Here is a 27521-nt window from a genome sequence, read left to right on the forward strand (position 1 = left end):
TCCTCTTTACTGTTGACGTTGAGACTGGTGTTCTGCGTGTACTATTTAATGAAGCTGCCGGTTGAGGACTTGCCCTCTTCCTCAGTTATGCACCGGGGCCTCCCACTCCTCTTTCTATTCTGGTTAGAGCCAGTTTGCGCTGTTCTGTAAAGGGTACAGAGCGTTGTACGAGATCTTCAGTTTCATGGCAATTTCTCACATGGAATTGCCTTCATTTCTCAGAACAAGAATAGACTGAGGAGTTTCAGAAGAAAGTACTTTGTTTCTGCCATTGGAACACACGATTGCTGATAATGGGTGTGATGGTGATGGTTGCTGATAATGGGTGTGATGGTGATGGTTTCTGTTAACTGGCCTCTGTACGCCTATGTACGTAGATATTCCACAAAAAAATCTGCCGTTACCAGCTACAATAGTAATTTACAACATTAACAATGTCTACACTGTATTTCTGATCAATTTGATGTTATTTTAATGGACAAAAATGTATACTTCTTTCAAAAACAAGGACATTTCTAAGTGACCCAAAACTTTTTAACGGTAGTGTATATATACCCAAAACTGGCTTAAATCATATAACAAATGTACACTGAACAAAAATATAAAGGCAACCTGCAACAATTTCAATGATTTTACAGAGCTGCAGTTCATAGAAGGAAATCAATCAATTTAAATAAATTCATTAGGCCCTAAGCTATGGATTTCATATGACTGGGCAGGGGCTCAGCCATGAGTGGGCCTGGGAGGGCATAGGAATCCGAAAAAAATGTCCCCCTCCTGGGCAGGTGGGATTACACGTAGTTTGCATTTTTGAGGCTGGTTGCATGTACTGCCAAATTCTCTAAAACGGCGTTGAGAAATGAACATTCAATTCTCTGGCAACAGCTCTGCAGTCAATATGCCAATTGCACGCTCTGTCAAAACTTGAGATATCTGTGGCATTGTATTGTGTTACAGAACTGCACATTTTGGAGTGGCCTTTTATTGTCCCCAGCACAAGGTGCACCGGTGTAATGACCATGCTGTTTAATCAGCTTCTTGATATGCCACACCTTTCAGGTGGATGAATCATCTTGGCAAAGGAGAAATACTCACTAACAGGAATGTACACAAATTTGTGCACAAAATGTAAGATAAATAATTTTTTGGTGCGTATGGAAGAAGAGATGAGATTTCCATTAACATTCAAACTAAATGCCCTATAAGTTCCAAAGCTACTGTCACAATGCCAGTCAACTAGCAGTAATTCTGTGACAAACTATCATTTATCGCTCAATTCAAATAAAGCCTGGTCTGAGTCATATCACAGCTCCTGATTATACGCCTGTAATGTTCCAATAAGTCTTAAATCAGTCTGTAGTGACATTGGCCAATGCAAATGATGTTAGTTACAGTGAGATACGGACTATTACTGGTTAGCAGGCCGTATCTCTTCCTCAGTCTAAATGATCTGTGTCTGTGAGGGTGTAGTGTAGTATAGGGGGGCCTGGCAGTGTGTGCCTGTCGGACTCTTAGAGTTTTGGGCTAATGTCGCTATCTCTGTACTCTGATACAGAATGACGATATGACCTGATATGATTTAATTTGATATGATGTTTGTGAAATGTTGAGATACAATTAGATATTATGTGACTTGATATGACGTGATGCGATATGTGATATGTTATTCTCAGACCAAGAGGATCAGAAGGATTGTGCCTCTTGGCTAGTTGCTCTGCCTTAATAAAAGCAATCTCAATCAACTGAATATCCAAAAACACAGAGAAAGAAGATGAGGGTGACGGTTTTCCAAAGGCTTTATGACTAACAAAAATGCTGTCACCATATTTTCTCCATTTAATATTTTTTGTCCATGTGCCTCTTCTCCTATAAGACCAGTAGCTGTTTCTGGTGTGAGTTCTGAGGTGTTCCAGAGAGTTCTGGAATGCAGAAACCCAGTAGCTCATTTTGTCCACTCTGCTGTTAGTTTTAGAATCAGTGTTATGGCCTTAGTTATGACGACTGCTATGGTCTTCTGAGAACCAGCATGCTGGAGCCTAGCAGTCCTGCAGCCAATCTGGCCTGGCCTGTCCTGTCTCCTGGTGTCTCCACAGCCAGCCTGGCCTGGCCTGCCCCCTGGTGTCTCCACAGCCAGCCTGGCCTGTCCTGTCTCCTGGTGTCTCCACAGCCAGCCTGGCCTGTCCTGCCCCCTGGTGTCTCCACAGCCAGCCTGGCCTGGCCTGCCCCCTGGTGTCTCCACAGCCAGCCTGGCCTGTCCTGTCTCCTGGTGTCTCCACAGCCAGCCTGGCCTGTCCTGCCCCCTGGTGTCTCCACAGCCAGCCTGCCCTGTCCTGTCTCCTAGTGTCTCCACAGCCAGCCTGGCCTGTCCTGCCCCCTGGTGTCTCCACAGCCAGCCTGGCCTGTCCTGTCTCCTGGTGTCTCCACAGCCAGCCTGGCCTGGCCTGCCCCCTGGTGTCTCCACAGCCAGCCTGGCCTGTCCTGTCTCCTGGTGTCTCCACAGCCAGCCTGGCCTGTCCTGTCTCCTGGTGTCTCCACAGCCAGCCTGGCCTGTCCTGTCTCCTGGTGTCTCCACATCCAGCCTTCCCTGTCCTGTCTCCTAGTGTCTCCACAGCCAGTCTGGCCTGTCCTGTCTCCTAGTGTCTCCACAGCCAGCCTGCCATGTCCTGTCTCCTGGTGTCTCCACAGCCAGCCTGCTGGGCTGGGGCCTGGGTCTGGTTGTGGAGACACAAGGAGACAGGAGACAGCATAAAAGGCTTCAGCCGCCACCAAAAAACCTCTCTAGCCAGCTACAGAGAGGAGAAGAGACAACAACCCTCCTACTCCCACTCTAATCTCACCCCTCACCTCCCCCTCCTCTCCCACTGTGCAATAGGGTTTCTATATACAGTGGGGCAAAAAAGTATTTAGTCAGCCACCAGTTGTGCAAGTTCTCCTACTTAAAAAGATGAGAGAGGCATGTAATTTTCATCATAGGTACACTTCAACTATGACAGACAAAATTAGAAAAAGAAATCCAGAAAATCACATTGTAGGATTTTTAATGAATTTATTTGCAAATTATGGTGGAAAATAAGTATTTGGTCACCTACAAACAAGCAAGATTTCTGGCTCTCACAGACCTGTAACTTCTTCTTTAAGAGGCTCCTCTGTCCTCCACTCGTTACCTATATTAATGGCACCTGTTTGAACTTGTTATCAGTATAAAAGACACCTGTCCAAAACCTCAACAAACTCACACTCCAAACTCCACTATGGCCAAGACCAAAGAGCTGTCAAAGGACACCAGAAACAAAATTGTAGACCTGCACCAGGCTGGGAAGACTGAATCTGCAATAGGTAAGCAGCTTGGTTTGAAGAAATCAACTGTGGGAACAATTGTTAGGAAATGGAAGACATACAAGACTCATCCTTATTTTTTCTCATCCTTATCTAGTCTCATCGTTATCTAGTATCATCCTTATCTAGTCTCATCCTTATCTAGTCTCATCCTTATATAGTCTCATCCTTATCTAGTCTCATCCTTATCTAGTATCATCCTTATCTAGTCTCATCTCATCCTTATCTAGTCTCATCCTTATCTAGTCTCATCCTTATCTGGTCTCATCTTGTCTCAACCTTATTTAGTCTCATCCTTGTCTGGTCTCATCTAGTCTCATCCTTGTTTAGTCTCATTCTTATCCAGTATCATCCTTATCTAGTCTCATCCTTATCTAATATCATCCTTATCTAGTCTCATCCTTATCTAGTCTCATCCTTATCTAATATCATCCTTATCTAGTCTCATCCTTATCTAGTCTCATCCTTATCTCGTCTCATTCTTATCTAGTATCATCTAATCTCATCCTTATCTAGTCTCATCCTTATCTAATATCATTCTTATCTAGTAACATCCTTATCTAGTCTCGTCTAGTCTCATCTAGTCTCATCCTTATCTTGTCTCATCCTGATTTAGTCTCATCTAGTCTCATCCTTATCGAGTCTCATCCTTATCTAATATCATCGTTATCTAGTCTTATCCTTATCTAGTCTCATCTAGTATCATCCTCATCTAGTCTCATCTAGTCTCATCCTTATCTGGTCTCATCCTTATCTGGTCTCATCTAGTCTCCTGCTTATCTAGTCTCATCTAGTCTCATTCTTATCTAGTCTCATCCTGATTTATTCTTGTCTAGTCTTATCTAGTCTCATCCTTATCTAGTATCATCCTTATCTATTGTCATCCTTATCTAGTCTCATCTAGTATCATCCTCATCTAGTCTCATCTAGTCTCATCCTTATCTAGTCTCATCCTTATCTAGTCTTATCTAGTCTCATCCTTTTCTAGTCTCATCTCATCCTTATCTAGTCTCATCGTTATCTAATATCATCCTTATCTAGTCTCATCCTTTTCTAGTCTCATCTCATCCTTATCTTGTCTCATCCTGATTTAGTCTCATCTAGTCTCATCCTTATCTAGTATCATCCTCATCTAGTCTCATCTAGTCTCATCCTTATCTAGTCTCATCCTTATCTAGTCTCATCCTTATCTAGTCTCATCCTCATCTAGTCTCATCCTTATCTAATATCATCCTTATCTAGACTCATCCTTATCTAGACTCATCCTTATCTAGTCTTATCCTTATCGAGTTTCGTCCTTATCTAGTCTTATCTAGTCTCATTCTTTTCTAGTCTCATCGTTATCTAATATCATCCTTATCTAGTCTCATCTCATCCTTATCTATTATCATCCTTATCTATTATCATCCTTATCTATTATCATCCTTATCTAGTCTCATCCTTATCTAGTCTAATCCTTAACTAATATCATCCTTATCTAGTTTCATTCTTATCTAGACTCATCCTTATCTAGTCTCATCCTTATCTAGTCTCATCTCATCCTTATCTTGTCTCATCCTGATTTAGTCTCATCTAGTCTCATCGTTATCAAGTATCATCCTTATCTATTATCATCCTTATCTAGTCTCATCCTTATCTAGTCTCATCCTTAACTAATATCATCCTTATCTAGTCTCATCCTTATCTAGACTCATCCTTATCTAGTCTCATCCTTATCTAGTCTTATCCTTATCGAGTTTCGTCCTTATCTAGTCTTATCTAGTCTCATCCTTTAGTCTCATCCTTTTCTAGTCTCATCTCATCCTTATCTAGTCTCATCCTTATCTAATATCATCCTTATCTAGTCTCATCGTTATCTAATATCATCCTTATCTAGTCTCATCGTTATCTAATATCATCCTTATCTAGTCTCATCATTATCTAATATCATCCTTATCTAGTCTCATCTCATCCTTATCTTGTCTCATCCTGATTTAGTCTCATCTAGTCTCATCCTTATCTAGTATCATCCTTATCTAGTATCATCCTTATCTAGTCTCATCCTTATCTAGTCTCATCCTTATCTAGTATCATCCTTATCTAGTCTCATCCTTATCTAGTCTCATCCTTATCTAGTCTCATCCTCATCTAGTCTCATCCTTACCTAATATCGTCCTTATGTTGTCTCATCCTTATCTAGTCTCATCCTTTTCTAGTCTTATCCTTATCTAGTTTTGTCCTTATCTAGTCTCATCCTTATCTAGTCTCATCCTGATTTAGTCTCATCTAGTCTCATCCTTATCTAGTCTCATCCTTATCTAGTCTCATTTAGTCTCATCCTTATCTAGTCTCATCCTTATTTAGTCTAATCTTGTCTCATCTAGTCTCATCCTTATTTAGTCTCATCTAGTCTCATCCTTATCTAGTCTCATCATTATCTGGTCTCATCACTATCTAGTCTCATCCTTATCTAGTCTCATCCTCATCTAGTCTCATCCTCATCTAGTCTCATCCTGATTTAGTCTCATCCTTATCTAGTCTCATCCTTATCTAGTCTTATCCTTATCTAGTCTTATCCTTATCTAGTCTCATCCTCATCTAGTCTCGTCCTTATCTTGTCTCATCCTTATCTAGTGTCATCCTTTTCTAGTCTTATCCTTATCTAATTTTGCCCTTATCTAGTCTCATCCTTATCTAGTCTCATCTAGTCTCATCCTTATCTACTCTCATCCTTATCTAGTCTCATCTAGTCTCATCCTTATCTAGTCTCGTCCTTATTTAGTCTAATCTTGTCTCATCTAGTCTCATCCTTATTTAGTCTCATCTAGTCTCATCCTTATCTAGTCTCATCCTTATCTAGTCTCATCCTTATCTAGTCTCATCATTATCTAGTCTCACCCTTTTCTAGTCTCATCCTTATCTAGTCCCATCCTTATTTAGCCTCATCCTTATCTAGTCTCATCTTTATATAGTCTTATCCTTATCTAGTTTTGTCCTTATCTAGTCTCATCCTTATCTAGTCTCATCCTGATTTAGTCTCATCTAGTCTCATCCTTATCTAGTCTCACCCTTATCTAGTCTCATTGTTATTTAGTATCATCCTTATCTAGTCTCATCTAGTCTCATCCTTATCTAGTCTCATCCTTATCTAGTCTCATCTAGTCTCATCCTTATCTAGTCTCATCCTTATTTAGTCTAATCTTGTCTCATCTAGTCTCATCCTTATTTAGTCTCATCTAGTCTCATCCTTATCTAGTCTCATCATTATCTAGTCTCATAATTATCTAGTCTCATTCTTATCTAGTCTCATCCTTATCTAGTCTCATCCTTATCTAGTCTCATCCTTATCTGATATCATCCTTATCTAGTCTCATCCTCATCTAGTCTCATCCTTATCTTGTAACATCCTTATTTAGTCTCGTCTATTCTAATCTAGTCTGGTCCTTATCTAGTATCATCCTTATCTATTATCATCCTTATCTAGTCTCATCCTTATCTAGTCTCATCCTTTTCTAGTCTCATCTCATCCTTATCTAGTCTCATCCTTTTCTAGTCTCATCTCATCCTTATCTTGTCTCATCCTGATTTAGTCTCATCTAGTCTCATCCTTATCTAGTATCATCCTTATCTATTATCATCCTTATCTAGTCTCATCCTTATCTGATATCATCCTTATCTAGTCTCACCCTCATCTAGTCTCATCCTTATCTTGTAACATCCTTATTTAGTCTTGTCTATTCTAATCTAGTCTGGTCCTTATCTAGTATCATCCTTATCTATTATCATCCTTATCTAGTCTCATCCTGATTTAGTCTCATCTAGTTTCACCCTTATCTAGTCTCATCCTTGTCTAATATCATCCTTATCTAGTCTCATCCTTATCTAGTCTCATCCTTATCTAGTCTCATCCTTATCTAGTCTCATCCTCATCTAGTCTCATCCTTATCTAATATCATCCTTATCTAGACTCATCCTTATCTAGACTCATCCTTATCTAGTCTTATCCTTATCGAGTTTCGTCCTTATCTAGTCTTATCTAGTCTCATTCTTTTCTAGTCTCATCGTTATCTAATATCATCCTTATCTAGTCTCATCTCATCCTCATCTAGTCTCATCCTTATCTATTATCATCCTTATCTATTATCATCCTTATCTAGTCTCATCCTTATCTAGTCTAATCCTTAACTAATATCATCCTTATCTAGTTTCATTCTTATCTAGACTCATCCTTATCTAGTCTCATCTCATCCTTATCTTGTCTCATCCTGATTTAGTCTCATCTAGTCTCATCGTTATCTAGTATCATCCTTATCCATTATCATCCTTATCTAGTCTCATCCTTATCTAGTCTCATCCTTAACTAATATCATCCTTATCTAGTCTCATCCTTATCTAGACTCATCCTTATCTAGTCTCATCCTTATCTAGTCTTATCCTTATCGAGTTTCGTCCTTATCTAGTCTTATCTAGTCTCATCCTTTAGTCTCATCCTTTTCTAGTCTCATCTCATCCTTATCTAGTCTCATCGTTATCTAATATCATCCTTATCTAGTCTCATCGTTATCTAATATCATCCTTATCTAGTCTCATCGTTATCTAATATCATCCTTATCTAGTCTCATCTCATCCTTATCTAGTCTCATCCTTATCTAGTCTCATCCTTATCTAGTCTCATCCTTATCTAGTCTCATCATTATCTAGTCTCATCATTATCTAGTCTCATCCTTATCTAGTCTCATCCTCATCTAGTCTCATCCTCATCTAGTCTCATCCTGATTTAGTCTCATCTTTATCTAGTCTCATCCTTATCTAGTCTTATCCTTATCTAGTCTCATCCTCATCTAGTCTCATCCTTATCTAATATCGTCCTTATCTTGTCTCATCCTTATCTAGTCTCATCCCTTTCTAGTCTTATCCTTATCTAATTTTGCCCTTATCTAGTCTCATCCTTATCTAGTCTCATCTAGTCTCATCCTTATCTACTCTCATCCTTATCTAGTCTCATCTAGTCTCATCCTTATCTAGTCTCGTCCTTATTTAGTCTAATCTTGTCTCATCTAGTCTCATCCTTATTTAGTCTCATCTAGTCTCATCCTTATCTAGTCTCATCCTTATCTAGTCTCATCATTATCTAGTCTCACCCTTTTCTAGTCTCATCCTCATCTAGTCTCATCCTCATCTAGTCTCATCCTTATCTAGTATCATCCTTATCTAGTCTCATCCTTATCTAGTCTCATCCTTATCTAGTCTCATCCTCATTTAGTCTCATCCTTACCTAATATCGTCCTTATGTTGTCTCATCCTTATCTAGTCTCATCCTTTTCTAGTCTTATCCTTATCTAGTTTTGTCCTTATCTAGTCTCATCCTTATCTAGTCTCATCCTGATTTAGTCTCATCTAGTCTCATCCTTATCTAGTCTCACCCTTATCTAGTCTCATTGTTATTTAGTATCATCCTTATCTAGTCTCATCTAGTCTCATCCTTATCTAGTCTCATCCTTATCTAGTCTCATTTAGTCTCATCCTTATCTAGTCTCATCCTTATTTAGTCTAATCTTGTCTCATCTATTCTCATCCTTATTTAGTCTCATCTAGTCTCATCCTTATCTAGTCTCATCATTATCTAGTCTCATCATTATCTAGTCTCATCCTTATCTAGTCTCATCCTCATCTAGTCTCATCCTCATCTAGTCTCATCCTCATCTAGTCTCATCCTGATTTAGTCTCATCTTTATCTAGTCTCATCCTTATCTAGTCTCATCCTCATCTAGTCTCATCCTTATCTAATATCGTCCTTATCTTGTCTCATCCTTATCTAGTCTCATCCCTTTCTAGTCTTATCCTTATCTAATTTTGCCCTTATCTAGTCTCATCCTTATCTAGTCTCATCTAGTCTCATCCTTATCTACTCTCATCCTTATCTAGTCTCATCTAGTCTCATCCTTATCTAGTCTCGTCCTTATTTAGTCTAATCTTGTCTCATCTAGTCTCATCCTTATTTAGTCTCATCTAGTCTCATCCTTATCTAGTCTCATCCTTATCTAGTCTCATCATTATCTAGTCTCACCCTTTTCTAGTCTCATCCTCATCTAGTCTCATCCTCATCTAGTCTCATCCTTATCTAATATCATCCTTATCTAGTCTCATCCTTTTATAGTCTCATCCTTTTATAGTCTTATCCTTATCTAGTCTCATCCTCATCTAGTCTCATCCTTATCTAATATCGTCCTTATCTTGTCTCATCCTTATCTAGTATCATCCTTTTCTAGTCTTATCCTTATCTAATTTTGTCCTTATCTAGTCTCATCCTTATCTAGTCTCATCTAGTCTCATCCTTATCTACTCTCATCCTTATCTAGTCTCGTCTAGTCTCATCCTTATCTAGTCTCATCCTTATCTAGTCTCACCCTTTTCTAGTCTCATCCTTATCTAGTCCCATCCTTATTTAGTCTCATCCTTATCTAGTCTCATCTTTATCTAGTATCGTCCTTATCTAGTCTCATCTAGTCTCATCCTGATTTAGTCTCATCTTTATCTAGTCTCATCTTTATCTAGTCTCATCCTGATTTAGTCTCATCTAGTCTCATCCTTATCTAGTCTCATCTTTATCTAGTCTCATCTAGTCTCATCCTTATCTAGTCTCATCCTTATCTAGTTTCACCCGTATCTAGTCTCATCTTTATCGCATCTAGTCTCATCTAGTCTCATCCTTATCTAGTCTCATCTTTATCTAGTCTCATCTAGTCTCATCCTTATCTAGTCTCATCTTTATCTCATCTAGTCTCATCCTTATCTAGTCTCATCCTTATCTAGTCTCATCTAGTCTCATCTTTAGCTAGTCTCATCTAGTCTCATCTTTATCTAGTCTCATCTAGTCTCATCCTTATCTAGTCTCATCCTTATCTTGTCTCATCTAGTCTCATCTTTAGCTAGTCTCATCTAGTCTCATCCTTATCTAGTTTCACCCGTATCTAGTCTCATCTTTATCGCATCTAGTCTCATCTAGTCTCATCCTTATCTAGTCTCATCTTTATCTAGTCTCATCTAGTCTCATCCTTATCTAGTCTCATCCTTATCTAGTCTCATCTTTATCTAGTCTCATCTAGTCTCATCCTTATCTAGTCTCATCCTTATCTAGTCTCATCCTTATCTTGTCTCATCTAGTCTCATCTTTAGCTAGTCTCATCTAGTCTCATCTTTATCTAGTCTCATCTAGTCTCATCCTTATCTAGTCTCATCCTTATCTAGTCTCATCTAGTCTCATCTTTAGCTAGTCTCATCTAGTCTCATCCTTATCTAGTCTCATCCTTATTTAGTCTAATCTAGTCTCATCCTTATTTAGTCTCATCTAGTCTCATCTAGTCTCATCCTTATCTAGTCTCATCATTATCTAGTCTCATCCTTATCTAGTCTCACCCTTATCTAGTCTCATCGTTATTTAGTATCATCCTTATCTAGTCTCATCTTTATCTAGTCTCATGAATTCTCATCCTTATTTAGTCTCATCTAGTCCCATATAGTCTCATCCTTATCCAGTCTCATCTTTATCTAGTCTCATCTAGTCTCATCCTTATCTAGTTTCACCCGTATCTAGTCTCATCTTTATCTCATCTAGTCTCATCTAGTCTCATCCTTATCTAGTCTCATCCTTATCTAGTTTCACCCGTATCTAGTCTCATCTTTATCTCATCTAGTCTTATCTAGTCTCATCTTTATCTAGTCTCATCTAGTCTCATCTAGTCTCATCCTTATCTAGTCTCACTCTTATCTAGTCTCACCCTTATCTAGTCTCATCTGTATCTAGTCTCATCTAGTCTCATCCTGATTTAGTCTCAGGGTAAGGTCATCATTTCGTACCTCTACCTCCCTTCCCTCAGTCTTACCGAGGTCTAATGTGGGAGTCAGTCTGAAATATTCATGGTGTCACATTAACTTTGCAATATTTGCAATGGAAAACAGGCTGGATACAACCTGAGCTACCAGCAACATTACAACATTACCATTCTGCCTGGGCCTGAGTATGACACAGTGGCCGGGGGAGATGGAGGGAGGGAGGGAGGGAAAGGAAAGGAAATGTGAAGAGAGAGAAGGAGAGGGAGAAAGAGGGAGAGAGAGAAGGAGGGAGAAAGGGGGGGAGAGAGAAGGAGAAAGACAGAGATAATGGTGGTCATTTATTCAGATGCTCTCTATGAGTATATAGTGAGGGATGTCATTAAAGCCTAGCAGCAGGTGCTGACAGGGAGTATTGAACTGTAGTGTACTGTGTGTATGTGTGTTTGCATCCTAGGTGTGTGTGTGTGTGCATAGTGACGAGTGTAGTCAAGGGCATTCAAGGAGTGTGTGTGTCTGTAGTGCATGTCTGAGATCAGGAGCTGAGCCCACAGTGCTTTGTTCAGTAGCAATGTGTATTATTCATGTGGCACACACGCACACACACACGCACGCACACACACACACACACACACTCACACACCCAATCCTCAGCCTCAAGCTCTACCCCATACCCCCTAAAAAACAAACTCACAAAGATAATCACATACACACAAGCACGTCTTTACCCCCCTTACACACACTCACATCAACACCCACAACAAACAGACAAATAGCTACACACAGGCTGACAGCATTTGTATTGATGACAGTGATGGGAACGAAGGAAGAGACAATATCAGGCTGTCAGAGAGAAAAAGCGATGGAGATAAAAACGGAGAGAGGGATGGGGGAGTTTACGGCTTATGATTAGAGTCTTCATTGATCCAACCACTGAGGCCGTCATTCAGCGACGGGAAGGGAATAGAGGGAGAGAGAGAGAGGGGAAGGGGAGCGAGAGAGAGAGAGAGAGAGAGAGAGAGGGGAAGGGGAGCGAGAGAGAGAGAGAGAGAGAGGGGAAGGGGAGCGAGAGGGAGAGAGAGAGAAAGAGATAAAGGGAAGGGAATAGAGAGGGAGAGAGAGAGGGGAAGGGGAGAGAGAGGGAGAGATAGATAAAAGGGAAGGGGAGAGAGAGAGAGAGTTGTTGTGGTGTGTCTCCTGCAGCAGTATTTATCCTCCACTTTGTGTGGTATTGTGACAGCTCTGCCAAAACCAAGCCACTCCAGTGATATGACAACAACCTGAGAGGGTGTGGGAGTGGGGTGAGGATGGGGGAAAGAGAAAGAGGAGGAGGAAAAGTGAGATGGAGGAGGAGAGAAATAGACAGTAGAGGAGAGAGGGATAGAGGGAGAGACAGTAAGACTGATTGACTCATTGATATGATGTCAGCTCCTGAGCCAGGGAGAGACTAGAGCTGTGCTGACATGTTCCAGCAGGCAGAGAGGAATACCATCATGCCTCGTAGACTCCCAGCTTTATACTAAACACAATGTTATCGAGCAGACCAACATACAGCTTCATCACAAGGCCTCCCCATTGTTTTTTGTTGTTGTTGTTATCACCATAGAAAGCGTTTGATGGACATGTCTGTGAACCAATTATTTATTTCTTTACAGGCAGCCTGGGGGCGGATACTGAAGAGCGGCTGGTGGAGCACCTGCTAAACCCTGCCCACTATAACAAACTGATCCGCCCAGCGACCAATGGTTCTGAGCTGGTGACAGTTCAGCTGATGGTGTCACTGGCCCAGCTCATCAGTGTGGTGAGTATGTGTCTGTGTGTGGGGTGGCCCATGCTCTGTCTCTAACCCACCCACCTCAGAACATAATAATGTGTCTAACCCACCCCAATAATGTTGCTGTGTTCCTCTTTCTATTGCAGCACGAGAGAGAGCAGGTCATGACCACCAACGTATGGCTCACACAGGTCAGTTACACTCTGTCTTCACCTTTCTCTCCTTATCCCTCTGTCTTCACCTCTCTCTCCTTATCCCTCTGTCTTCACCTCTCCTTATCTCTCTGTCTTCACCTCTCTCTCCTTATCCCTCTGTCAACACCTTTCTCTCCTTATCCCTCTGTCTTCACCTCTCTCTCCTTATCCCTCTGTCTTCACCTCTCTCTCCTTATCCCTCTGTCTTCACCTTTCTCTCCTTATCCCTCTGTCTTCACCTTTCTCTCCTTATCTCTCTGTCTTCACCTCTCTCTCCTTATCCCTCTGTCTTCACCTCTCTCTCCTTATCCATCTGTCTTCACCTTTCTCTCCGAATCCATCTGTCTTCGCCTCTCTCTCCTTATCCCTCTGTCTTCACCTTTCTCTCCTTATCTCTCTGTCTTCACCTCTCTCTCCTTATCCCTCTGTCTTCACCTCTCTCTCCTTATCCCTCTGTCTTCACCTTTCTCTCCGATTCCATCTGTCTTCGCCTCTCTCTCCTTATCCCTCTGTCTTCACCTTTCTCTCCGAATCCATCTGTCTTCGCCTCTCTCTCCTTATCCCTCTGTCTTCACCTTTCTCTCCTTATCCCTCTGTCTTCACCTCTGTCTCATTATCCCTCTGTCTTCACCTTCACCTCCTCTCTCCTCTCCTAGTTAAACTTTATTTAACTAGGTAAGTTAGTTAAGAACAAATTGTTATTTACAATGACAGCCTACCCCGGCCAATCCCGAACCCGGACGACGCTGGGCCAGTTGTGCCCAGCGCTGTCCCTATGGGACTCTCAATCACAGCCGGTTGTGATACAGCCTGGAAACAAACCAGGGTCTGTAGCACTGAGACCACTGCGCCACTCGGGAGCATCACATTGCAGTATGCGGCAGAGAGAGACACAGTTCTGTATTGTTGTTGTGAGAGATCCTGGCATGCTCCTGAGTTCTGACCCTGTTCTACACAGCTGGTTCTCTGTGTGTCTGCAGCTGGGGCCTGCAACAAAACACACTGCCCAGTGGACAGGTTCACACACACATGCACACTCACAGCTGTAAATGCACTAATGTGTATAAATCAGTTATGAACAGTTATGGAAACCTGTTTGTGTGTGTCTGTGTGTGTGTACACATGTGCATGTGTGAAGGTGATTGATGGTCTGTAATTGAATAGAGAGTGAGCATACGTGTTTTATGAGGCCCTTGGTCGTAGCCAAGAGGAGATGCCAAGGACACCAGTCCTGTAACGGTTTTCTTCCGTTGAAGGAGAGGACCAAAGCGCATCATAGTTAGTGTTAAACATCTTTAATATAGACGATAACCAAGAACACTACAAAAATACAAAACAATAAATGTGAAAACCAAAACAGTCCTGTGTGGTGAAACAAACACAGACACGGAAACAATCACCATCAAAACAACAGTGAAACCCAGGCTACCTAAGTATGATTCTCAATCAGAGACAACTAACGACACCTGCCTCTGATTGAGAACCATACTAGGCCGAACACAGAAAAACAACCTAGACACACAAAACATAGAATGCCCACCCAACTCACGTCCTGACCAACAAAAACAAACAATTAACACAATAACTAGGGTCAGACTGTGACAAGTCCTGAGCCACGAGAGCCACTGCTATCACTTTTGCCACCATTCTGGCTCTGATAATACCACAACACATCACTGTTTCACAGAGCCACCATTTTCAAGTCATATAGCATCTGGCATCATGTCTACTATGGCTCTACATGGCACAGTGGGGCAAAAAAGTATTTAGTCAGCCACCAATTGTACAAGTTCTCCCACTTAAAAAGATGAGAGAGGCCTGTAATTTTCATCATAGGTACACTTCAACTATGACAGACAAAATGAAAAAAAAATCCAGAAAATCCCATTGTAGGATTTTTAATGAATTTATTTGCAAATTATGGTGGAAAATAAGTATTTGGTCAAAAACAAAAGTTTATCTCAATACTTTGTTATATACCCTTTGTTGGCAATGACAGAGGTCAAACGTGTTCTGTAAGTCTTCACAAGGTTTTCACACACTGTTGCTGGTATTTTGGCCCATTCCTCTATGCAGATCTCCTCTAGAGCAGTGATGTTTTGGGGCTGTTGCTGGGCAACACGGACTTTCAACTCCCTCCAAAGATTTTCTATGGGGTTGAGATCTGGAGACTGGCTAGGCCATTCCAGGACCTTGAATTGCTTCTTACGAAGCCACTCCTTCGTTGCCCGGGCAGTGTGTTTGGGATCATTGTCATGCTGAAAGACCCAGCCACGTTTCATCTTCAATGCCCTTGCTCACGATACATGGCCCCATTCATTCTTTCCTTTACACGGATCAGTCATCCTGGTCCCTTTGCAGAAAAACAGCCCCAAAGCATGATGTTTCCAATGCTTCACAGTAGGTATGGTGTTCTTTGGATGCAACTCAGCATTCTTTGTCCTCCAAACACGACGAGTTGAGTTTTTACCAAAAAGTTATATTTTGGTTTCATCTGACCATATGACATTCTCCCAATCTTCTTCTGGATCATCCAAATGCTCTCTAGCAAACTTCAGACGGGCCTAGACATGTACTGGCTTAAGCAGGGGGACACGTCTGGCACTGCAGGATTTGAGTCCCTGGCGGCGTAGTGTGTTACTGATGGTAGGCTTTGTTACTTTGGTCCCAGCTCTCTGCAGGTCATTCACTAGGTCCCACCGTGTGGTTCTGGGATTTTTGCTCACCGTTCTTGTGATCATTTTGACCCCACGGGGTGAGATCTTGCGTGGAGCCCCAGATCGAGGGAGATTATCAGTGGTCTTGTATGTCTTCCATTTCCTAATAATTGCTCCCACAGTTGATTTCTTCAAACCAAGCTGCTTACCTATTGCAGATTCAGTCTTCCCAGTCTCGTGCAGGTCTGCAATTTTGTTTCTGGTGTCCTTTGACAGCTCTTTGGTCTAGGCCATAGTGGAGTTTGGAGTGTGACTGTTTGAGGATGTGGACAGGTGTCTTTTATACTGATAACAAGTTCAAACAGTTGCCATTAATATAGGTAACGAGTGGAGGACAGAGGAGCCTCTTAAAGAAGAAGTTACAGGTCTGTGAGAGCCAGAAATCTTGCTTGTTTGTAGGTGACCAAATACTTATTTTCCACCATAATTTGCAAATAAATTCATAAAAAATCCTACAATGTGATTTTCTGGATTTTTTTTCTAATTTTGTCTGTCATAGTTGAAGTGTACCTACGATGAAAATTACAGGCCTCTCTCATCTTTTTAAGTGGGAGAACTTGCACAATTGGTGGCTGACTAAATACTTTTTTGCCCCACTGTATACTGTAGCAATAACAGTTACAGAGCCCCCATTGTAAATGGTTATTAAGGTTCTACTACAGCCCTAACAGTCATAGAGCTACTGCTATCTGGACCATTATGGCTCATTATACATCACAGTTACAGGGCTACGACCATCAAGGTCACTAAGAGCATGAGCATGTCACTAAGAGCATGAGCTTGTCACTAAGAGCATGAGCATGTCACTAAGAGCATGAGCATGTCACTAAGAGCACGTCACTGACTGACCCACACCCCTTCAATCATGTGTGTCTGGGAGGCAAACTCGCACACATGCACACACACACACACACACACACACACACACATACACACATACACACATACAAACAAACATACATACATACAAACATACATACATACATACATACATACATACATGCATGCATACATACATACATACGCACACGCACTCACTGTCACACACACGATCTGGATACCTCCTTGGCAGGCGGCCATTTCAGTCAGGATGATTAGATGTGTGTTTGAGTGAGTGTTTTTAACTGACTTACTATAGGGTCATGGTAGACATTAGTCCTTCTGTCTTACATCTCTAATTAATGGAGCTGAGTTATCACACTGTTCCTGGACAGGACAGTAAAGGTCTCTATAGGAACATATTTACATGAAGATCATTATGGAAAGTAAAGATACATTTCGCTGAATGTTATTTCAAAAGTGAAGCTCACAGCAGCTGTTTGTGTGTCTCACACTCTTCTATGACTTTTGATTGGTCACTAATTCTCCTCTGTGATTGGTTAGTAACAATCTTCTCAGCTGAGTGATTGGCCACTAACTCTCCTCTCTGCTCTGTGATTGGTTACTAACAATCTTCTCAGATGTGTGATTGGTCACTAACTCTCCTCTCTGCTGTATGATTGGTTAGTAACAATCTTCTCAGCTGAGTGATTGGTCATTAACTCTGTTCTCTGGTCTGTGATTGGTGTCCAGGAATGGCAGGACTACCGTCTGACATGGGTCCCTGAGGAGTTTGATGGCATGGAGAAGGTCAGACTGCCTTCCAAACACATCTGGCTGCCCGACGTTGTGCTGTATAACAAGTGAGTTACACACACACACACACACACACACACACACACACACACATCTAGCTGCCTGACGTTGTTCTGTATAACAAGTGAGTTACACACACACACACACACACACACACACATCTAGCTGCCTGACGTTGTGCTGTATAACAAGTGAGTTACACACACACACACACACACACACATCTGGCTGCCCGACGTTGTGCTGTATAACAAGTGAGTTACACACACACACACACACACACACACACACACACATCTGGCTCCCCGATGTTGTTCTGTATAACAAGTGAGTTACACACACACACACACACACACACACACACACATCTAGCTGCCTGACGTTCTGTATAACAAGTGAGTTACACACACACACACACACACTCATCTAGCTGCCTGACGTTGTTCTGTATAACAAGTGAGTTACACACACACACTTACACACACACACACACACACACACACCTAGCTGCCTGACGTTGTTCTGTATAACAAGTGAGTTACACACACACACACACACAAACACACACACACACACACACACACACACACACACACACACATCTAGCTGCCTGACGTTGTTCTGTATAACAAGTGAGTTACACACACACACACACACACACACACACACACACATCTAGCTGCCTGACGTTGTTCTGTATAACAAGTGAGTTACACACACACAATGTCAATACTATTTGAATCCACAAATCACATTACAGTGAAGAAGGATCCAAACATTTTAAAGACACGGATATCTGGACACTTATAGATACAGAAAGCACCTCCTTCTCCAAACAGCTAAGCTGTCCATGACCGCTGACACAGAGCAGTACCTTGGTAGCAGCTTTGCCTTTGTCCTCTGCAGGCCGATAATCCGAAGGCCACATACTGTCAGCCTAAGTACATGGCCGAGACTCCCAAATATCAGCGGCACAAGTTTGCAGTGATAACCAAGGCTGTTGAGGCATGACACTATGGGCTAGTGCTTCAGCAACTGTCTGCTCTACGTAGGTGTCAAAAGAGCAACCAACTTACACACACACACACACACACACACACACACACACACACACACACACACACACACACACACACACACACACACACACAGTACAGCATTGTTTCTCAACTCCAGTCTTCTAGTCCCTATCTTATCGTAGTCTCTTAGCCCGGTGTAAGTTATCTTATCGGAGTGTCTTAACCCTGTGTAAGCTATCTTATCAGTGAAAGTGAACTGTCTGGCCTCGATCTCCTCTTTCTCTAATGTCTTACACTGATTAACCAACTGGTGGGGTTAAACGGATCAATATCTTGATCTTCTTCCATTGCTCTCCTTCTTTGTTCTCTACCTGAGGTATTTGACCTGTTCTCTACCTGAGGTATTTGACCCCTTCCCTACCTGAGGTATTTGACCCCTTCCCTACCTGAGGTATTTGACCCCTTCCCTACCTGACGTATTTGACCCCTTCCCTACCTGAGGCATTTGACCCATTCCCTACCTGAGGCATTTGACCCCTTCCCTACCTGAGGCATTTGACCCCTTCCCTACCTGAGGCATTTGACCCCTTCCCTACCTGAGGCATTTGACCCCTTCCCTACCTGAGGCATTTGACCCCTTCCCTACCTGAGGCATTTGACCCCTTCCCTACCTGAGGCATTTGACCCCTTCCCTACCTGAGGCATTTGACCCCTTCCCTACCTGAGGCATTTGACCCCTTCCCTACCTGAGGCATTTGACCCCTTCCCTACCTGAGGCATTTGACCCCTTCCCTACCTGAGGCATTTGACCCCTTCCCTACCTGAGGCATTTGACCCCTTCCCTACCTGAGGCATTTGACCTGTTCTCTACCTGAGGCATTTGAACCCCTTCCATACCTGAGGCATTTGACACTGTTCTCTACCTGAGGCATTTGACCCCTTCCCTACCTGAGGCATTTGACCCCTTCCCTACCTGAGGCATTTGACCCCTTCCCTACCTGAGGCATTTGACCCCTTCCCTACCTGAGGCATTTGACCCCTTCCCTACCTGAGGCATTTGACCCCTTCCCTACCTGAGGCATTTGACCCCTTCCCTACCTGAGGCATTTGACCCCTTCCCTACCTGAGGCATTTGACCCCTTCCCTACTTGAGGCATTTGACCCCTTCCCTACCTGAGGCATTTGACCCCTTCCCTACCTGAGGCATTTGACCCCTTCCCTACCTGAGGCATTTGACCCCTTCCCTACCTGAGGCATTTGACCCCTTCCCTACCTGAGGCATTTGACCCCTTCCCTACCTGAGGCATTTGACCCCTTCCCTACCTGAGGCATTTGACCCCTTCCCTACCTGAGGCATTTGACCCCTTCCCTACCTGAGGCATTTGACCCCTTCTCTACCTGAGGCATTTGACCCCTTCCCTACCTGAGGCATTTGACCCCTTCCCTACCTGAGGCATTTGACCCCTTCCCTACCTGAGGCATTTGACCCCTTCCCTACCTGAGGCATTTGACCCCTTCCCTACCTGAGGCATTTGACCCGTTCTCTACCTGAGGCATTTGACCCGTTCTCTACCCGAGGCATTTGACCCGTTCTCTACCCGAGGGATTTGACCCCTCTCTACCCGAGGCATTTGACCTGTTCTCTACCCGAGGCATTTGACCTGTTCTCTACCCGAGGCATTTGACCTGTTCTCTACCCGAGGCATTTGACCTGTTCTCTACCCGAGGGATTTGACCTGTTCTCTACCCGAGGGATTTGACCTGTTCTCTACCCGAGGGATTTGACCTGTTCTCTACCCGAGGGATTTGACCTGTTCTCTACCCGAGGCATTTGACCTGTTCTCTACCCGAGGCATTTGACCTGTTCTCTACCCGAGGGATTTGACCCGTTCTCTACCCGAGGGATTTGACCCGTTCTCTACCCGAGGGATTTGACCCGTTCTCTACCCGAGGGATTTGACCCCTCTCTACCCGAGGGATTTTACCTGTTCTCTACCCTAGGGATTTTACCTGTTCTCTACCCGAGGGATTTGACCTGTTCCCTACCCGAGGGATTTGACCTGTTCTCTACCCGAGGGATTTGACCTGTTCTCTACCCGAGGGATTTGACCTGTTCTCTACCTGAGTTATCTTGAGTTGTCCTAGCTGTGTCCAGGTTAAGGAAGGATGATGTTCACCTGAGCAGTGACCAGCATGTTTATATAAGGAGTCGTGTGTTACTTTGCAGTCCTGATACGCATCACACCCTCGTCTGTCTGACCTTCTCCATCTTTCTGTAGTCAGAATGTGTGTGTGTGTGTGTGTGTGTGTGTGTGTGTGTGTGTGTGTGTGTGTGTGTGTGTGTGTGAGAGATATCTTCTGTGGTCATCTTACCTGGCTGTCTGTAACAGTAGAGTCTTACCTGTCCTGCCCCTGTCACCCAGTCCTGTCTGTGTGAGATGTGGCTGAGGCTGTGTGATAAAGGATCTGTAGTGAGACTGGAGGAAATCTAATGAGACACACAGAGAGCTGAAGTTACATTTACACCCATTTATAGGAGAAACTGTCTCGCTCTTTTCTGCTCATTTTAATCTGTATGTATTATTAATTTGTTTTCAAAGATGTGATCGATTTAAAAGGGCATGCATTTTAAATACTGTATTTTAATATCTAAAATCCTTCCAATAGTCTAACGTTCTCTCTCTTTCCACCCCTCCTTCCTTAGTGCTGATGGAATGTACGAGGTCTCCTTCTACTCCAACGCGGTGGTCTCCCATGATGGCAGTATCTTCTGGCTGCCTCCAGCCATCTACAAGTCAGCCTGTAAGATCGAGGTCAAACACTTCCCCTTCGACCAGCAGAACTGCACCATGAGGTTCCGCTCCTGGACCTACGACCGCACAGAGATCGACCTGATCCTGAGGTCCGACGTGGCCAGCATGGACGACTTCACACCCAGCGGAGAGTGGGACATCATCGCCCTGCCGGGGCGCCGCAACGAGAACCCTGCCGACCCCACCTACGTAGACATCACTTATGACTTCATCATCCGCAGGAAACCTCTGTTCTACACCATCAACCTCATCATTCCCTGTGTCCTCATCACCTCTCTGGCTATCTTAGTGTTCTATCTGCCCTCTGACTGTGGAGAGAAGATGACCCTGTGTATCTCTGTCCTGCTGGCCCTCACTGTGTTCCTCCTGCTGATCTCTAAGATCGTCCCCCCCACCTCCCTGGACGTTCCTCTGGTCGGGAAGTACCTGATGTTCACCATGGTCCTGGTGACCTTCTCTATTGTCACCAGTGTGTGTGTTCTCAACGTGCACCACCGCTCACCCACCACACACACCATGCCCCCCTGGGTCAAGCTGGTGTTCCTCAACAAATTGCCTGCGCTGCTCTTCATGCGCCAGCCCCAGAACAGCTGCGAGCGTCAGAAGCTGCGCCAGCGACGGAGGGGCCAGGAGCAGAGGGAGGGGGGCAGGGATGGGGGCTCTGCCGGGGGGCTGATGGTGGGCCTGGGGCTGGGGGGCGGAGGGGGTGGCACGGATAACAACGACCCCTGTACGTGTTACGTGAACCGGGCATCGGTGAAACAGTTTGTAGGGGAGCTGGGAGGGGGCGCAGGGGGAGGAGGGTCGATGGAGGGGCTGAACGGGCTGAGGGAAGACAGGGAGGGGGGGCAGGGGAACCGGCCCAGGGGGAAACAGGTAGGAGGGGGCCCAGCCCTGACCCAGGCCGTGCTAGGACAAGCCTGCCCTGGGTTGGAGGAGGCTGTCGACGGGGTCCGCTTCATCGCCAACCACATGAAGACTGAAGACGACGACCAGAGCGTGAGTAACGTAGAAATACACCATGTATTCACCGTTCACTACAACTATATATCACATTATATATCTGATGTCTTGACCCTGTTCTGCCATACACATCATAGAATGTTACTTACACTCGGTCTAGAAGGCCATATATCTACACTTATTCACAGCAGATAGGCCTGTTTCGAGACGGTAGTGTTTTGAACATTCGTTTTAGGACTGATGCCTAGCACTCTACTCAATGCATTGTCAATAAGCGCTGATGAAGATTTCATGCAAAGTGCATTATAGTGGCTTGGAAATACAATGACATTCAAAAGGAGGCATATAATTATTAGGAAAACCTTTTGTCATCATTTTGATGTTGCCAGATTGACTTTAAATGCAGTATAACGTTAGCTAGCTAGCTAAGATTGAGGGGAGGCCACCGTTAGCATTGCTAGCTAATGACTTTGCTAGCTAATAACTTCATTGCCGTCTGTTTGAAGTACATTTGATGACATGATAATGATGTCAAAGTTGTGTCCTACTAAATATTTGCCCACTTTAGCAATATAATCATATTTCCAGTCCACTATAGTGTAATTTAGACTAAACAGTCAATAGCCTCTGTTCAGAATGACTGGGCTTATCACGACTTTTGGGCACCACTATGGTGGAGGGCGGCTTGAGAACGTTCATAACAATGGCATGACGCGACCGAGTGACGGAGGTGCAACCTATGAATAGCTACCACCTACTGCTACATTCTAGGGAGAATAACTATGGGTGAATGGTTATGAATTCATGGGCTACACTTGTTCTGCTCTGAATATTTAACACAGTTTTAATCTTAGCTACTGTATGATATCAGCATTGTGAGTGAATAAAACAGGGCTCTCCCAACGTAGGAGTAGAGGAGTAGAAAGAGAGGAGGATGAACGACAGGGGGGGGGGAATTTTTCCTTCAGTGGGCAGGGATGCCTGAAGGCATGGAAAGGGAGGAAAGAACATTCTCCTGGAATGAAAGACCCTGACATAGTGAATTAACAGTCCTTGTAATTCTGTCAATCAGCGCGACTCATCATCTCCATGGTTACCGTCCGTCTCCATGCTGACCACTTTTAAGACCCACCTGATCCTTCTTTCACTTCAGGTCCTCCCTCCTGTCCTCTTCAAGTCATCATCACCCCTCCCTTCGCTCTCCTCCTCCCTCTCCTTCCCTGCAGTACTCATCCATCCTTTATTCCCCTATACCCGGTCTCTTTCTCTCTCCACCTCCCTTCTCTCCTCCTCCCTCTCCTTCCCTGCAGTACTCATCCATCCCTTATTCCCCTATACCCGGTCTCTTTCTCTCTCCATCTCCCTTCTCTCCTCCTCCCTCTCCTTCCCTGCAGTACTCATCCACCCCTTATTCCCCTATACCTGGTCTCTTTCTCTCCACCTCCCCTCTCTCCTCCTCTATCCCCTTCCCTGCAGTACTCATCCACCCCTTATTCCGATATACCCGGTCTCTTTCTCTCCCCTCTCCTCTCTTCTCCTCCTCCCTCTCCTTCCCTGCAGTACTCATCCATCCCTTGTTCCCCTATGTCTGGTCTCTCGTTTTCTCTCCCCTCACCTCTCTTCTCCTCCTCACCCTCTTTCAGTGTCAAACCTCATCAGAGCTCTGTGGTGGAATCCAGTCTCCACTCACATTAACCTTTCAACCCCGCCTCTCACCCCCCTTTAATAGGTGAGGGGGAGGGAAGGAGCGAGAAAGTGAGAGAGACAAGTGATAGAGGAAGAGGAGAAAAGAGAGCTGTGTATTCACCCCTTGACTTCTTCCACATGTTGTTGTGTTGCAGCCTACATTTCAAATGGATTGAATTGAGATGTTGTGTTGTCACTGGCTTACACACAATACCCCATAATGTCAAAGTGGAATTATGTTTGACTAATTCATTAAAAATGAAAAGCTGAAAGGTCTTGAGTCAATAGGTATTCAACATCTTTGTTATGGCAAGCCTAAACAAGTTCAGGAGTTAACATTTGCTTAACAAGTCACATAATAAGTTGCATGGACTCACTCTGTGTGCAATAATAGTGATTTTTGAATGACTACCTCATCTCTGTACCCCACACATACAATCATCTGTAAGTTCCGTCAGTCGAGTAGTGAATTTAAAACAGATTCAACCACAAACACCAGGGAGATTTCCAAATACCTCACAAAGAAGGGTAGATGGGTAAAAATAATATCCCTTTGAGCATGGTAAAGTTACACTTTGGATGGTGTATCAATACACCCAGTCACTACAAAGATACAGGCGTCCTTCCTAACTCAGTTGCCAGAGAGGAAGGAAACCTCTCAGGGATTTTACCATAAGGCCAATGGTGACTTTAAAACAGTTATAGAGTTTAATGGCTGTGATAGGAGAAAACTGAGGATGGATCAAAAACATTTTAGTTTCTCCACAATACTAACCTAGATAACAGTAAAAAGAAGGAAGCCTGTACAGAATACACATATTCCAAAACATGCATCCTGTTTGCAATAAGGCACTAAAGTAATACTTTTTTTGTCCTGAATACAAAGCGTTGTGTTTGGGGCTTATCCGACATAACACATCAATGAGTACCACTCTTCATATTTTCAAGCATGGTGGTGGCTGCATCATGTTATGGGTATGCTTGTCATTGGCAAGGACTAGGGAGTTTTTTAGGATAAAAAGAAATGGAATAAAGCAAAGCACATGCAAAATCCTAGAGGTAAACCTGGTTTAGTCTGCTTTCCAACAGACACTGGGAGACACATTCACCTTTCAGCAGGACAATAACCTAAAACCCAAGGTCAAAAATTATTTGGCAAGACTTGAAAATGACCAACAACCAACTTGACAGAGCTTGAATAATTTTATAAAAGAATAATCGGCATATATTGTACAATCCAAGTGTGCAAAGCTCTTAGACACTTATACAGAAAGACTCACAGCTGTAATCGCTGCCAAAGGTGATTCTAACATGTACTGTATTGACTCAGGGGGACTAATACTGTAATGAAACAGCAGAGGGCAGGCCTCGAACCCTCGACCTTCTAGCCTGAAGTCCAGCGCGCTGTCGACTGTGTCCCAAAAGCATGCTCAAGCAGCAGAGTCGATATCCGCTCTTATAAACCCAGGGTCATTACACTACTTATGTAAACAAGATACTGTATATTAGATTTTTTTTACAAATGTTACAATTGTTCTTCCACTTTGACATTAGAGTATTTTGTGTAGATCGTTCACAACAAAATGACAATTCAATCCATTTGAATCCTATCTTGTAACACAACAATAAGTGGAAAAAGTCAAAGTTGTGAATACTTTTAGTAAGAACTGTACTTATGTAAACCTCTGCCTACACCCTCTTCAGGTGAGCGAGGACTGGAAGTATGTTGCCATGGTGATCGACCGTCTCTTCCTGTGGATCTTTATAATTGTGTGTGTGTCGGGAACCGTCGGGATGTTCCTCCAGCCACTGTTCCAGAACTACACTGCCAAGACCATCACCAACACCAATGGCTGACCAACCAGGTTCCCAGCAGCATCGATGGACACCGCCCCGACCCAATCAGCACAGTAGGACAGGGGCAGGAGGGAGGGACCTGCCCAGCAGGGGAAGTGGGTTTTATTAAGTCTGTGGAACTAAATTGGACAGGAGCCACACCTGTTAACCTTTATAGCCTTTCTACTGAACTGTTCTGAACTGAAGAACTAAACGTAACACCAACACCGTATTAAAGATCGTTTTTTTCCAGAGGAGGGATAAATGGATGGACAACTCTTCCCTTTTTCCCAGAGGAAGGTGGAGTTATGCCTCTCCTCTCTCCCTCTGAGTGATAAGGGAGAGAGGACAATCTCTAAATTGTTTGACATCCTGTAGAACGCTACGCCAGCCAATCAATGCTCTTCATTCCAAGCTGACTGTGCAAGCTTACTGAGAGTATATTGTTGCACCTTAACTGGTACAGAACTTAATGCTTCAGTAACAGAACCTTGATTGGAAACTGTGTCAACCAATCAGAAAAATGTAAAGGCAATTGTTTTTCCAAGCCACTTCTGTTATTAAGCCAACTGATAGTACAGTACAGTATATTTTACCATAGCATAGCAGTGTACCACAGTATAGCTTTGAATATAATGTTATTGCGATTTCTCTGTGTCTGTTCCTGAGAGAAAGGTCGGGTGCAGTGGTTTGTTGTATGATTCTCTATGCTTTTAAACAAGAATGTGATATTACCTGTACTACACAGCCTGTGACGTGCACGCTAACACTATATGAGTAGAAGAGACAGATCGTGAAGGAGAGAGATGAAAGAGAGAGAGGGATATTGACAGAGAGTTAGATGGAATGAGATGAAGTAGTTATAGTGAATCCCAAACCGCCCCCTCGCCAATACCAACTCCCTCCGTTGTCACGTGTTGCTGACGAAGCTCCGAGGGTGACTTCCAGAGAGTGGCGATGGGATCAATGAACCCACCGGGACCAGTCTCTGAATCAGACATAAACACATGCACGTGGTATATAATTAGACACGCCTCTCCATTTTTTACAATTCAATTGTGCTAACTTCAGACATATAGCAGTGAGTGTCGGGATAGCACTTCGCTCTGAAGCCTGCATCCGTGCTGGCTAGGTCGAAGTGGCTATAGGAGGATCTAATTAGCCCCTACATCCAATTTTCACTCCCTCAGCTTTAGTACACTTGTGCAAATGGCGGAGGCTCGTGTGAACGCGCAAATGGAGTGCCGAGGGGCCAGGCGAATGGGGTGATTTGGGATTCAACCTTAGAGAAAGATAAAGGTGTAGGATGTCTGCATATACAGCTCTATTGGGATAATAGCAGCTTGTGCCATCGGGTACAGTTGCAAGGGGATGAGTTTAGATTCAGTAAGTTCCTGGGAAACTGAGATTGGGTTGAGCCCAGAAGGAGGAAATTCCCTCCTTTTACAGTTGAGCCATGATTGCACAAAATTGGGTGGTCGAATATAGAACTGACAGATGATATGTATTGTTGGAATAAGGATGTTTTCTCATGAAACATAAGCTATTGTGTGTTATGAATGTTTGCATAAATGTTAATTTCTGTCATCACTGTGATTCTCATTATCAGAGTAAGACAGTGTCTCACTCTGTCCTCTCTTCCTTTCCTCCCTCTCTCCTCCCCTCCTTCCCCCTCCTGTCCTCCCCTCCTTCTCCCTCTCTCCTCTCTTCCTTTCCTCCCTCTCTCCTCCCCTCCTTCC

The 27521-nt window shown here is 43.6% G+C and overlaps 1 protein-coding gene across 1 annotated transcript in view; it reads left to right on the forward strand.

Moving 5' to 3' along the window:
- The window catches only part of LOC139420879 (neuronal acetylcholine receptor subunit beta-2-like), a 41648-nt gene extending 14127 nt beyond the window's left edge, over positions 1–27521 (forward strand). Inside the window, exons 2-6 of the mRNA XM_071171263.1 lie at positions 12801–12946; positions 13066–13110; positions 17403–17512; positions 21189–22296; positions 25651–27521. Coding sequence (XP_071027364.1) covers positions 12801–12946; positions 13066–13110; positions 17403–17512; positions 21189–22296; positions 25651–25803 — 1562 coding nt within the window. The 3' untranslated portion in view covers positions 25804–27521. The remainder of the gene's footprint in view (positions 1–12800; positions 12947–13065; positions 13111–17402; positions 17513–21188; positions 22297–25650) is intronic.

Source organism: Oncorhynchus clarkii, chromosome 2 (assembly GCF_045791955.1).
Source record: "Oncorhynchus clarkii lewisi isolate Uvic-CL-2024 chromosome 2, UVic_Ocla_1.0, whole genome shotgun sequence".
Classification (NCBI taxonomy): domain Eukaryota; kingdom Metazoa; phylum Chordata; class Actinopteri; order Salmoniformes; family Salmonidae; genus Oncorhynchus; species Oncorhynchus clarkii.